At 42.0% G+C, this 13814-nt stretch overlaps 1 protein-coding gene across 3 annotated transcripts in view; it reads right to left on the bottom strand.

The window, feature by feature from the left end:
- Positions 1–6075: 6075 nt before the first annotated feature.
- tet3 (tet methylcytosine dioxygenase 3) overlaps positions 6076–13814 on the bottom strand; it is a 28639-nt gene continuing 20900 nt past the window's right edge. For all 3 annotated transcript variants that reach the window (XM_024274799.2, XM_024274797.2, XM_024274798.2), the window contains 5 exons: positions 13223–13373; positions 13040–13129; positions 12639–12776; positions 12191–12545; positions 6076–11741 (listed from right to left, as the gene is read on the bottom strand). In XM_024274799.2, coding sequence (XP_024130567.1) covers positions 9961–11741; positions 12191–12545; positions 12639–12776; positions 13040–13129; positions 13223–13373 — 2515 coding nt within the window. In that variant the 3' untranslated portion in view covers positions 6076–9960. The remainder of the gene's footprint in view (positions 11742–12190; positions 12546–12638; positions 12777–13039; positions 13130–13222; positions 13374–13814) is intronic.

Raw genomic sequence — 13814 nt, 5'->3', positions numbered from 1 at the left:
ATTGCAAACAGGAAGGGGCTCAGAGCTGATCCCTGATGTAATCCCACCTCCACCTTGAACTCCTCTGTCACCCCTACAGCACACCTCACCACTGTCTTACAGCCCTCATACATGTCCTGCACTGCTCGGACATACTTCTCTGTCACTCCAGACTGTGTGACAGACTACCATAGTTCCTCTCTGGGCACTCTGTCATAAGCTTTCTCAAGATCTATTCTTTTTTTTTCCAGTTCCTTGATTTTTTTTTTCTCTTTCTTGAAGAACAAATAGGAACTGACATTCTGCATTCTGCAAACAAATGATTCAAAAATGTAACTTTCAAGAAAGTTCATAATCTTTCATTAAAATTCCAGCTATTCTGAATTGTCCCTGAGAAAAGTCTCTGGTCAGTGGTTTCCACCATCATGGAAGTAGAGCTCCGCCTTGTGGCAGCTATTTGACAAATTAAAAAAAAAGGAGAAATGGACAAAGCAGATGACTATTGTACAATACTCTCACAGGTCTAATTTAAAAGTAGGACTCTTTACTCCTAACTTCCAACTCTCTGGAAAAGACTTGTGAGAAAATGTATACACCACAGCTGTACTTATTTTAATTCTCTTTCACAATGACGGTTCATTTCAAAACCAAATCCACTTCAGTTATCTCTGGACAATTTTTGTCATGCTTCATTAGAATCTCACCACTCTTGTCTTGAAGGTATTTACTACAATCTGAATCCAAACTAAGTGGTCAAACTCACAGGAAGCTGCTTGAATCTGCCAAACTCATCCATCCATCCATCCATCCATCCATCCATCCATCGTCTATCTATCCAACCATTTATCCTTTGATTATCCATCCACCGTCTTAGCTATCTATCCATCTTTTATCCATCCATTCATCTTTTATTCATCCATTCATTCTCTATCCATTCATCCCTCCTCTATCCATCCATCTATTTTCCAAACCCCCTGAACGTTTTGGGGTTACAGGGCTGCTGGAGCCTATCCCATCTACTGTTGGGTGAAGGAGTGTTCACTCTGGACAGGTGTCCAGTCTGTCCCGTGTCCACACTGTCACATGAACACAAAACTGAACCAGGTCCTTCTCGCCGTGAACCACTACACCACCTTGCACCTCCCTTACAAACTGAAGGCAAGTTTAGCGAGTTTGGTCTATTTTAGGGGGAGAAGGTGATGTCACAGTAGAGAGGGCAGAGGTTCATGATGCTGCCTGTGAATGGAGAAAGATTCAGTGTTGGTGTCAGAACCTCTGTGTTGCTTCAGAGAATGGGGTCATGCTTTGTTTCAGTGAGCCACAGAAACATTCTCCAGACTGATCACTGGCATGTGGGCTATCAACCTAGACCGCTGTTTAAAAAAAAAAGTTTGCTCTGATCCACAAGACAAAAACACAACTTTTGCGTTAGGATTTTGAAAGTAGAAACTCATTTAGTCATGACTGTATGGTATTAATAAAAGTCCCATTAAAAAAAAAAAAACTGGTAAGATTTTGCTTCTTTCTCTCTGCCACGTTTCAGAGATCATGAATGCCTGAGTGGAGAAGAGTTCACACCCGTTTCTCACAATCGTTCACATTCCTCAGAGAAGTGTCGTCATGCACTGAAAACCACAAAGTCTCCTACACCAGCAGTGTTTGCACACTTCTGTTCAAATAGTGTTTGCCTCCTTCCTGTTGGTTTATTGTAAGGCCCACTTTTCACAGATCAAATCACCAATGAAGCTAAGCAAGTGTGTCAGAAAGACTGTCCACATGCAACAATAATAACTTATTGTTTCATCTGTTTGTCATATTAGGTCATTTCCTCCCACATCACACCTGCTCATGCTTTCTTTACAGTCATTAAGCAGCAGTCAGTTAAATTTAGTCTTTGAAACAGCATGTTCTCATGAACCTATCTTGATTCTCAGATAACCCTCTTCCTCCACTTCATCTTCTGCTCTTGTTTGTTTTTACCAAACTTTAGGTATTTGGGTCTCGTCTATCAGCACCATTTTAATTTCCTTCATTTTAATCATCCTAAGCTTTAACCACCAAAATTAGATATTTGCGTAGATTCATTATAATAGTCTGACTTGACTTATCTTCTTCAAGAGGCTTTCTCAATCCAACGTTAAGCTTCTCGGATAAGAATTAAAATGACTAATAAACCAAAAAATCAAGTCCAGTTAACTGACTTTCTTCTACTTTGATGGTCCCCTTTAGGTTTGGCTGGTTCTCGCCTTTGACTGTACATTTGAACTGGACTGAATGTCCCCTTCAACTGTCATGATCCAAATAAGTACTTTCTGCTGGTTCCAATAAACCAAAATTCCATAGACTTCCATTGAGAAATAGTGACCATGTGTCAAACTGTCCTTAGGCAAGACACTGAACCCTGCCGTGCCTCTGGTGGTTATAGGTTGGTGCCAGTGTTCAGCAGCACATTCACACATCAGTGTGTGAATGTGTGTGTGCCTAAGGTGAATGTGAATTTAAAACACTTTTTTCCTTCAAGGAAGGTAGAAAAGTGCTATATAAGTATATGTCCTCTACCAATAAAAGTATGTGGTCTCAAGTTAAACACTCAAAACCTTTGAGAGATTTTCCTGATCCTACTTTCAAGTGGTAAGGGTCTTCTGCTTTGTCGCCTTCCAAGAAGCTCACTCCTGATTGATGAGAGTAGTTGCCATAGAAATATTGACTCAGACCAATCATTGCATATCGCCACCTTGTCTGACTCTAATATGGCTTTGTCAGTATTGTAAAGGAATGGCGAATAAATCGACTTGATTTGGTTGGAGCTGTAAGTGAACCATTTTCTATGGGTGATGTCACATTCACTTTGTCCAGTTCTCATGAATACTCAGTGGTTCTCACTGAGATTATCCGGTACTGGTGAGCTGGGTTTTAGACCGTCGTGTGACAGGTTTGTTTTACCCTACTGATGATGTGGTGATGAGTGGGATCCAAAATGCATGAAACTTTAACATGAAAAAAATTGACTATAAAGGAGTAAAAAAAAGGTGACAAAGCAGAAAACCTGTGAACTGTGTCAACGGAAATACGCAGAGGATTATTAAATCAGAATGACTTCAGAATTCAAAACCATAGACTGGTGTGTGTGTGACAGAGTGGAAACAGAACATGACAAAAACCAAGAAAACATCACTGATACAAACCAAAGTAAAGAGCAGAGATCTCACAGCCAGCCAGTCAACATGAAGAGCAGATTTTCAATGATTCCAATTATTTCATTTGTCAGGGGGAAATATTTGTTTAAGCCTTGAGGCTTAAAACGAGTAATTTTTCAACTTTAGGGAAAACTGGGTAGTTTCACTTGACATGTGAAACTTATTGAATCACATTTAAAGTGATTCAATAAATCACAATAAAAGCTTTAGAACAAATTGGAGGCATATTGACAGAGATTCAAATTTCATTGATGTAACCCTGGTGCTACCCATATTAAAAGTGGGGTCATCCGGACCCTACAAGACAGTGCGGTGAACTGTTTTTTTGAAATATTTTTTATCTTCCCTGGTGTCCGTGGCAGACATAAAATACTATCTACCTTAGTCATGGGAGGAATCACACATCAATATAAGGGTAGGGTCATCTAGACCCTTATAAGAGAGCACAAGGGTTAAAAAAAAACAATGGAGCATCTAAGCAACTAAGACCATCAGGTTCGGGAGCACCATCTTCCCTACAGCTCCTGAACTCTGCCTCCTAACACTTAAGACACATAGCACTCATGGACTAAACACACATACGTTGGTCAAAAACATCAAGAATGTACTGGATCCTCATGCACACACAACAATGACACATGGACTGAATCATCACTTAAACTAACTTTATCTGTTCAATCTTAAACTGTCAATCTAAATGCACACTGAATGCCTGTTATAATCTGTTAGAACTGTTTTAATCCACAGTGCATGTTTGTATATATGAAGTTAAGATTTGTTGCAAATGTATTGTAAAAAGTTTTTGCACGTGTAATAAGAAATGTCTGTTTGTAAAAAGATTTTGTATTTGAAGAAAAAATATGTTTGTCGATAAATATGTTTTATCTGTGTGTGAAACATCACACACACAAACGAGCATGTGCATTGATCAATTACAAAACCCAAGTACCAAGAACAACAAATCAACCAATCGACCTTTCACTATCACCCAGTCGGTGTGCTGCGTGGACCAACCAATCCGATACATAATATCAACGCTGAGGCAAAAAAAAATTCTTTATTCTACACCAGGGGTGTCAAACACATGGACTGTCAGATAATCTTGCCCATTCATAAAGAGAAAAACATATAAGGATTTTGACAAAAAAAGTAACTTTATAGCCCATTCCTGTGGCAAGTTATGCTTATTTACAAATTGCCTCTGGTGGAAGGTTGGCCCCATACCGCTATACAAGTATCCACCATTCACCATTTAAAGAAATGACCTTAATGCACAATTCCGCCACATGAAATCAAGACATAAACTTAGATAAATAAACTAAGATGCTGTTAGGTTTCCTGCCAGCCTCACCACTGTTAGGTTGCTACAAAAATGATCAGGTGTGACACCACAATTACCGAAATGTCATTGGCAAAAAGATAATAATAGTAGCTCCAATAATAATGATAAGTTATTAGGCTACTAGGTTGTCTGAGGTACTTTTTCCAGCTGAGATAAAAAACGAAACTAAACTACAGATAAAAAGTTGACCATGGGTTATTTTGCTATTATGTTTCTGGTCCGGCCCGCTTGAGATCAGACACATTGAATGTGGCCCCTGAACCAAAATGAGTTTGACACCCCTGTTCTACACGAAGGAAACACGACAAAATGACTGAAGAAGCCACCGGATTTTCCTGAAACTAACATAAGCAGCACTTATTTGTTGTAGTTGCAACGTCGTTATTAAATGCATCAATTACCAGATTTCTGGTCTTTTGCTATTTCATCTAGTCTCCCTTTTACGTGAAGAAATACGTTTTTTATTGCCTTGACCAATGCACATGCTTGTATGTGCGTTTGACGTTTCACACACAGATGGACAATGTTTTCTATACTTATGAAACAGTTTTAATGATGCATCAATTTCTTATAACAGGTAAAAAAATGTACTTTTTTTATGGACAATTTTTTTGACAAAAAACTTTTGCAGACAATTTCTTCTACAGATACAAAATCATTTTACATGCTTCCGGAGCCTAACCCAACTACTGATGGGAGAGTGCAGGATACACCCTGGACAGGTCTCCAGTCTGTCACCATGCCCCAATCATAGACCCATACATACTCATCCACCCATAGGGACAATTTAGACTAACCAATTATCCTATGAAGCATGTTTTTGGATGGTGGGAGGAAGCTGAAGTCCGTGATAGATTTGAACTGGGGATCTTCTTGCTGTGAGGTAAGAGCGATAACCACTGCACCACTGTGCAGCCGATTGCTCAAACTGTTAAAAACTGTTAGTTTGAAATGTACAAACTAAAAGTAAGATCAGGTCTATGATGCAAAGATCAGCAAGTGTGTTAGTAAAATGAAAAATTAGGCAATGAAAAACACTTTTTTCTCCACATCCACAAAGACTCGTGGCCTTTTGCCCATGCTAAAGGAAAACAACTATATTTTGTAACTCAGGCTCACTTTGCAAATATGTTTAATGCACATACTTTTACGTCTCTGTATCCGTGTCTGAGAGAAAGCCGATGCTCATCCATATAAATATTAATTTCTGCGTTTACTCTATAACAAACTGACCTTGAACCTTCTGAACGCCGCAGGCTCCTCATAGGGGAGCATGACAGCAGGAGGCCACAGACTCCTCTCTTCACCCTGTACCTGTCGCTGACATATGTGCGATCTCTACATGGTGGGAGGTGTGACCGGGTTAAAAATTACTCTGAGCGTCTCCGGAAAGCTGTCAGCGCTCGAGCTTGGTTACTTATCTAAAATTAGGCGACCATGATGAGTCCGTCCTGTGGTTACTGATCAGGCTAAAATCAGGGAAATTATGAAAGTACTAAGTACCAATTAGTAGTTAATTCAGTTGCATTTTGCACCCAAAAAACAGTCCAAAACACATTTAACTTTAATATTTTTTATTTATCGCGCAACATAAAACAATATTGTGGGCTTTTTACCACATACACTATGTATTCACATAATACACCATACAGCTACGAAGAGAGAACAAACAAAAACACTTTTTTTTTTTTTTTTACATACTGCATCCTTGACAAGAAAATAAAAAAATAACCCAAGAACAATCCTACAACTGAAAAAGGAATGTAGCTGCCACGTATGTAAGTTCATTTTCTTCTTCTGGTTTGGGCCTAGTTTCTCTTCCAGGTTTTCAACAGTGGGTCACACAGAATGGGTTTTTCGAAACAAGAGCGACCAAATATACAGTTCAAGACACAGAGGAGGAGTGAGGAAATGAAGTGTGTGACTAGAGTGGGGAGTCAAAGGCAGTACACAAATGCGAGTCAAACATCTCGGTGTTTTGAGAACAGGAACAAGACACTCGAAACACAACAGCCTCTGGTACAACTGCTGTACCAAACGTCAAGCAGTCTTGATGTCATTTTTAATTCTCTCCGTTCATCCTGGTTGTACCGACCTCCAATCACAATATGGACTCATGATTAGGATGAGAATGCTGTTGGAAGGGGGCTCTCACCCTTCAAACGGGGATGTCAATGTGTAGCGTTGTTTTTTTTCATAAAATCAGCACCGGAGCAGCTTCCGTCTTTTTGAAAACCGCTTGAGTCGAACATTTCTTGAGCACGAAAAGTAACAAAAAAAGTTTAACGGTCCTCATTAATCCCTCACATTTTTTTTTACACAGTGAGTTTAAGTTGTAGCATCATAGCACCGTCTGTCTGATCTGTCGCCTCTCTCCCTTGGCGCTCTGCACTCCGGGAGGGAGGGGGGATGGCGCCTCTCCTGAGAACCGTCCGTCAAACATGCGAGACATTTTCCAGATTTACAGAGTTATTATGGTGTGCACTGCATCCTCGCCACTTTTTTTGTCTCCTCAGACCGCCTGTCCAAGGAAAGCAGTGCATTGTTCTCAGCAGTAAAACAGTCAATCAGACATTAGGGTATAAAAACATCACACGGTAAAATGTGGCGTCTTCTGCAGGGAGGGGGCATCGTCATTTCAATTAAGTGTAGATTATAATGATACGCATCTAAACGAGCATAAAAGCGATATTACCTGATAGTCTAACACAATTGGATAAGATTGCAGGACGTCAAGCGACTGAAATAATGGCACACGTCCAAACCAAACATGCAGTCAGCAGGATGGACGTAGGGAGAACCCTAAGTTTGAGCTGCTTGAAAAAAGTAGTGACTTCTTACAATTTCTACTAGTCTACCTCCATAATGTAAAACTTAAAAAAAAAAAAAAAAACAAACTAAATGCAAAAGTCTTTTTTTTTCAAACTTTGGAGGTGGGGTCAAAAAACTCCAGTCTCTAACAGTAATTAATATGCTTAATGGTGCACCAGAGGAAGTCGGGTTTTCGTGTTAAAGGTGACACGGCACTGTTTGTCAAAGGCCAACAAAGGGAGTACAGTACTAAGAAGAAAGCAGAACATCAGTGTTTGTTGGGCATGTTTCCACATCAAGTGTTGGTTTGGGTGAGACTTCAAAAAAAAAAAAGAAAAGAAATCCCCTTGTCATTTCAATGTGTAGACACTATTCTCACCAGTTAAATAATTTTACCTAAATAGTTTAATATTTACATTTTTTATCTCTCTCTTGAGAAAAAAAAATGAAAAAAACAAAAAACTAAGCTTCAAGTTGTCAATAATCGGCTCTTTCGTTTTTGTCATTAAAATCAAGATTAAAAGTGCTTTTATAAATCTTTTCTTCTCTATGTACAATTTGTATTAGCTATATAAAAAAGGTGAAAAAGAAAACATCAAAGACAATCATTATTATCATAACCATGTAGTAATAAATAGGAAAAAACAAAACAAAACAAAAAAAAAACAGAAGAAACAGGTTCAAATGAGTCTGGAGTTCTCGGGCACACAAAGGGACATGCATGATTTTCTGCCCTCAGTAGCATATTGTGTTTGTGACCAGTGTCTCTACAGCGTGAGGTAGAGAGCCGGAGGTAACAGAGGCTTTCACAGAAGGACTTCTAATCCATGCCTCATGTTTGCAGATGAGCAGAGAAAGCAGAGACTCTCAAGTGGTGCCATAAACCAGCCTCTGCCTTTGAATCCTATCTCTTGTGATCATACGACTGTATCACACTGCGGCACTCGAAAGAGATGATCAATAATCAGACTCATCGACGCCCATTCGCTCGAGCTACAGTTGATGTTTTGCCTTTAACTCTCAGGATTGCTTTCTCTGTGAAACGCAAACGAGGTGTGATGAACAGCTGTGCTTTCTCTGCGCTGGACAGTGGACTTTGTTTATGCCACCGCAAAACTTTAGCAGGAAGCAGTTATTATGCCCAGTGGCGGCTTTGCGAGCCCCTGCAGGAGGACGTGCCTGGCTCTGCTCTGAGATGACAGCACCATGCAGAGGAAGGAAGGGGGCCCTTTGCAGTCAATCAAGTGTAGTAGGACAGCACCAGAGTGTGTGGAGGAGCACCAAGAGCACCACAGTCTCAGCACTGTTCCTTCTGCCAACAACAGAGAGAGCCTTCCCAGATGCATCTCCAGATTGGCTTCATCCAAGTCCTGTCCTTGGTCTGCAAACGGAGGCTGAGAGCCCCCTCTGGTGGTTAAAGCTCCAAAACTACACCAGTTTTTTTTTGTTTTTTTTTTTTTTCTTTCATGAATTGCACCAATCTTAAAAAGCGGTCATTGCTGCCCTCTAGAGTTTGCACTGGGAAATGCTCGCTCCTGTTTTAAAAATTCTAAAATTGTAGGAAGATAAAGAGTGCCACCAGCTCCATTAGAGCTGGGTTAAATGGCATATGCAAGTACTATTCCTAATCTGAGCCCCTGTGGAGTCATTACCGACTGACGTCCTCAGAACACTGTCCTTCCGGCGCTCCAGCTGAACCCAAAAAGAGGCATTTCCTCACAAACATTGCTGGAGCCGAACTTGAGTAAGAGCACCTAAATAGAGCACCAAGTGCCGTGAAGTGCAGCGGAATGAAAAACGATCAGAGCCAGAAGCTGAGCACCAGTCGAAAGCTGTGGGGGGGTTGGTGAAGGTAATCAGGAGGAGCACATGATCTAATCTGAAGACAAGCAGCATGGAGAAAATTCCATCAAGTACTTGAACCTAATTCGCTTGGTTAGCTTTAGCTGTTCCACTGAATATAATCAACATGATTATGAGAAATGTAAAACCTTTATGATCATCGTTTGTTTTAGCCTGATCAGATGCATCTTTCAATGAAGAATAATTTTCATCATCATAAAGTGCTGTCCAACTGGGCAGATAATGGCTCCTCCTCTAAGTAGAGTTTTAGCATTGATTAAAAAAACAAAAAACAAAGAGGGAACAAGTTTCCGAACATTGAAAAGCAACGATCTGAGCGACTCAGACTGATTGATTTAAAAAAATATAAAAACAAAAGCAATCACCTTATCATTAATAACATTAATGAAAACAACAATAATAAAAACAAGTCTTCATTATAATAATACCTATAATAACAACAGTAACAATAGCAATCATAATAATATTGATAACAATAGCAATAATTAGAATCAGTAAAATTCTATGAAAAAGGGAAAAAAAGCAATGGAGTTCCTCTCTGGCAATGAGAGAGGAAGAGCACCACAGGCAGTGCGTCTGAAGCCCAAACTACTGCCTGACATGAGGTAAAAAAATAATAAAAACAGAACCTCCTCCAAATCACCTGTGGAGGGGGCAGGATGGAGAGACGGCTGACTGCAAGATGGCTGAGAGACCTTTAATCCTGCTCGTCGCTCTCTCCAGCCCTCCACAGCACCACTGCGTAGCTTTGAGCCCGTCTGTGTGGTCTCAGACAAAGTGGCTGTAGGGCCCAGTGAGTTGAGTGAAGGCAAAGGGAGACACAGTAACCACCGAGGTGGAGCAGAATGTGGGGGCTAACCGTGTCACTGGTCCCTCTTTCTTGTCTTTAGATTGCCCAGGACCTGGGCTGGCACCTGGTGCCATAGCACCCCACTTGCGTTTCTTGCCAAGTGTCTTAATGTCTTCCTGGGGGAGGCCAAGGAGAGCTGCTTCCTGTTGCCTCTGCAGAGCTCGTTCTGCCAGCAGCTTCATTTTGGCCTCCCACAGAGCCAAGCCATGCATGGGCTGGTTGAGGTTCTTGTGCTGGTAGAAGACCAAGGAGATGCGGGTTGGGTGGGAACGATCAGGCTTCTTAATCGGAGTGGTAGCATGCAGTTCTCGACGGGCACACTCAATGAGGACCGAACCGTGGGCTGGTGCTACTCCTACACCACCGATGGTGGGATCCAGGAAGTTGTGTTCACTGTCAGACCACTCTTCTTCCTCGTCGTCTTCCCGATTTTTGATGCTCTCTGTGTCACTCTCAACTCGACCAGGGTCACAGTAGGCCTGACCCGACTGTTGCAGAGCATCGGGAAAGAGGCGGCCTTCAGGAGCAGGGGAAGGAGTGCTGCCTGCCATTGAACCTCCACAAGATTTCCAAGCCTTTTCTTGGAGTCCAAGGGGAGTGGAGCACCGATTCTCCCCTGTCTTGGACCACATCTTGTCAGGGTAGGCTCCTGCTGGATTACTGTGCTTCAAACCAGGGCTGTATGGAGCAGGTCCCATGCCCCAAGCATTCGGCTGGGGACTAGAAGCAGGGCTGGGCAAGTGTCTTGGCAAGCCTGGTAAGCCTGGCTGCGGAGTAAGTGAGCGTGAATGAGAAGTTCCAGGCTGTGGTGGAGTGCCTGGGTGAGGGCTGACATGGCGTCCAGAGCCTTGGTGTAAACTAGCCTGAATCACTGTGCCAAGATGAGGGGATGGAGGCGGAGAGGGAGTGACTTGGAGTGATGGACTGGGAGAGGCTATCGGGAGGTTTGAGCCTGGGAAGGATGTCCACTGTTGCGGGAACGGAGAGGACTGCCGCTGCTGGGAATGCTGGTGAAACTGCTGCTTGTCCAAGTTCACAGAAGAAGCTTCAGGACTTTGTTTCCGCTTTAGATGGTCATCCCAAGTGGTAGGAATAATGTTCCCATTAGGCTTGTACCCTGGCCAGGCTGCAGGCTGAGGTGTGGTTCTTGATGTGTTGGCACCAGCCTGGTTTGGCAACGCACCTTCGTAGACAGGAACATCCATTGGTTCCTGCTTGATGAGAGGAGAACCTCTAATAGAGGGCTCAGATGAGTTGGAGGACGGACGGGATTGGTTGTAGTCTGCAGGCTGTGGGTAAACAGTGTGGTTCAGTTGGTTCGGCTGCTCAGGGTGGCTGGGGGACTGAGCCATTCTGACCTGAAGGCTCTGAACATCAGGCTTTTTGTCAACCTGGACAGGCTTACCTCCCGTTTTGGGCAAGGGACCATTTCGACCCTCATAGGTCCTAAGCTTGCGTGGAAAAAGCCCATTGGGTGCGTAGTTGTAGTAATTATAGGGAACCATTGGCCTGTTGGGGGGGAAGCCGTTTAATGAGTCAGCTGCAGAGGGCTGGCTTGCTGGAGAGAGGGCTCCTCTTGCATAGTAAGCAGGGTGTTGATAGATGTTATTGAACAAGTCTGCTGCCTGCACAGGGTATCCATCTATTGATCCATTAACCGGCTCCATCTTGATGTTGGGTTTTACCTCTTGTTTGATTACTGCAAAACATTGGAAAGAGTACAGAGGCTTTAGAATCTAAACATTTTCAAAAACATATTTCTGTCTAAAGTAATGTTCACACTGGGGCCAAGCGACCACTTCCAATGAAAAGTCTATGTAGACGCCCGTATGTGTGTTACACGTTTCTGCGTTCAAAACTCTCCCATTCAAGGGTTGCTATAGAAGTTTAAATTCCAATTTCTGGCTCTCCGGCGCGTTGAAAGTTAAACCAATAGAACTTTGACCAATCATGGGCAGCATCCTTGTCAAAACACAGAAGTACCAACTGTTTGAAAATTGATCAAGATGGAGAAATCAATAATTGTGGTGTGTGCCCGGCCAAAATTATGTGACATCAAGTCTTTCATGTATCGGAAAAGAGATGTGAAAGAAAAAGCCTGGAGCAAGATTTGCACCACTTCGATATTTATTAAAAATAAATACCAACCTTTACTGCCAAGGGGTTGTGGGGAGCTGGGGACGCAGACCTCAGTCTTGAACACTGCTTTCTCTGGGGTCTCCCCTCCTTGTTGAATGAGTTTGTTTTTCTTCTTCTCCGAAGCAGCCTTCTTCGCCTCCAAACGACGTTGTCGGCAAGATTTGGCAGGTTCAGGCAGCTTTCGTACCTCACGTCGGAAAGCATGGAGCGCCTGAATAGCCCCTGTCTGCATTTTGATGCGCTGGGCCTCTGCACTCCCAAACTCATCTGTCTGCGATACTGTGTAAAGAGGCAACACATGGAGCTGCTCGTCTTCAGGAATCCCTCCTACTTTACGGTTGTCTTCCTTGGTTAAAGTACACACCTTCGAAACAAGATAGGGAGAACATGTGTAAATGTACCTTTTAAAGGCTTAGCACAACCTTAGATTATTTTTATTATTCCAGTTTGAGCTTACCACTGTGCAACCATTATGGAGATTATGCTGGTCCTTGTGAGCATGGGCACAGAAGTCCATACAAGCTGTAATTCCAGAGAATGGACGGCCTTCCTTCAAACCCAACCTGCAGTCTGAAGCTTTGTGCTCTGACAGGCACTAAGGGCAAAAGATATGTAACTTTTAGTTAGCAACAGGACCTTAATGCACTTATTTTGAACATTGATTTTATTGTTAAAAACTTTTTTAAAGTATCTAAATGAAATGTTCTAAATCTGTAGCAGATGGTATAGTAGTGTGATGTACCAAAGTGTAACCAAGCTAGTGTTCTAGCTCCAAAAATGTAAAATGTAATCTTGACTTTGTGTCTCTCAGAGTTGTTGCTTAAACTTTTTACCATGAAAGCAAATTAAAAAGCAAACCTGGTTACTGTAGGCCTGTGGTGCCAACCGCTTGTACAAAGGAGCCACCTCTGTAGCCAGATTTTGGAAGTTATCCCTGAGTTTCTCCTCCTGACAAACAAAATACACCATCAGGACACAAAGCATGTTAAAGAGACTAAGATATTAAAAACTAATTTTTAGCACCAATCAAATAATGTCTACCTCTTCAGGGTGATCTCCTTGCAGCCTAAACTTGCGTGGCGTTTTGCTTCGGGCATACTTGCAGCCGTTAAAGTACATACTCCAGGAGCAGCCAAATGAGAAGGAAGCACCACATTTTTCAGGGTCCTTGCCTTGGCAGGCACAGGTCCGACTGCAGAGAGCACAGTGAGTAAACGGTCAGTTATGTGTCCCTTGGCACTTAACATAAATGTATGTCAGGGCACTTAGAGAAGAATTTGATGCATAGTTCATTAGGAGCTAAACATTTTGTTTGAGTTACCAAACTGACACCATTTCAAGAATTCAGTTTCTGAAGTCAAAGCAAGGCCTACAGAATTGTCTAACTAGCATGGTGATGCTGCGTAGCAATCTTAGCATGCTAATTCTAATATATGAGACTGATAGTTATTGTTTAGCACACAAACAAGCATTAGCACAATAAATCTACTGTGGGAAGTATCTCAACTCACATGACTTTGCTTTCCCTTATTGAAAAAGTAGTTATTTAAATGTACTACAAGTACATTCAGTCTACGGTAAAAGTGAGGCAACATACTTTTTACATAAATATATGTACTGCTACATAATGTTC

The sequence above is a fragment of the Oryzias melastigma genome, linkage group LG9 (genome assembly GCF_002922805.2).
Source record: "Oryzias melastigma strain HK-1 linkage group LG9, ASM292280v2, whole genome shotgun sequence".
NCBI classification, from domain to species: domain Eukaryota; kingdom Metazoa; phylum Chordata; class Actinopteri; order Beloniformes; family Adrianichthyidae; genus Oryzias; species Oryzias melastigma.
The sequence above is the reverse complement of the archived record's forward strand: the minus strand, read 5'-3'. Positions and strand labels throughout refer to the sequence as shown.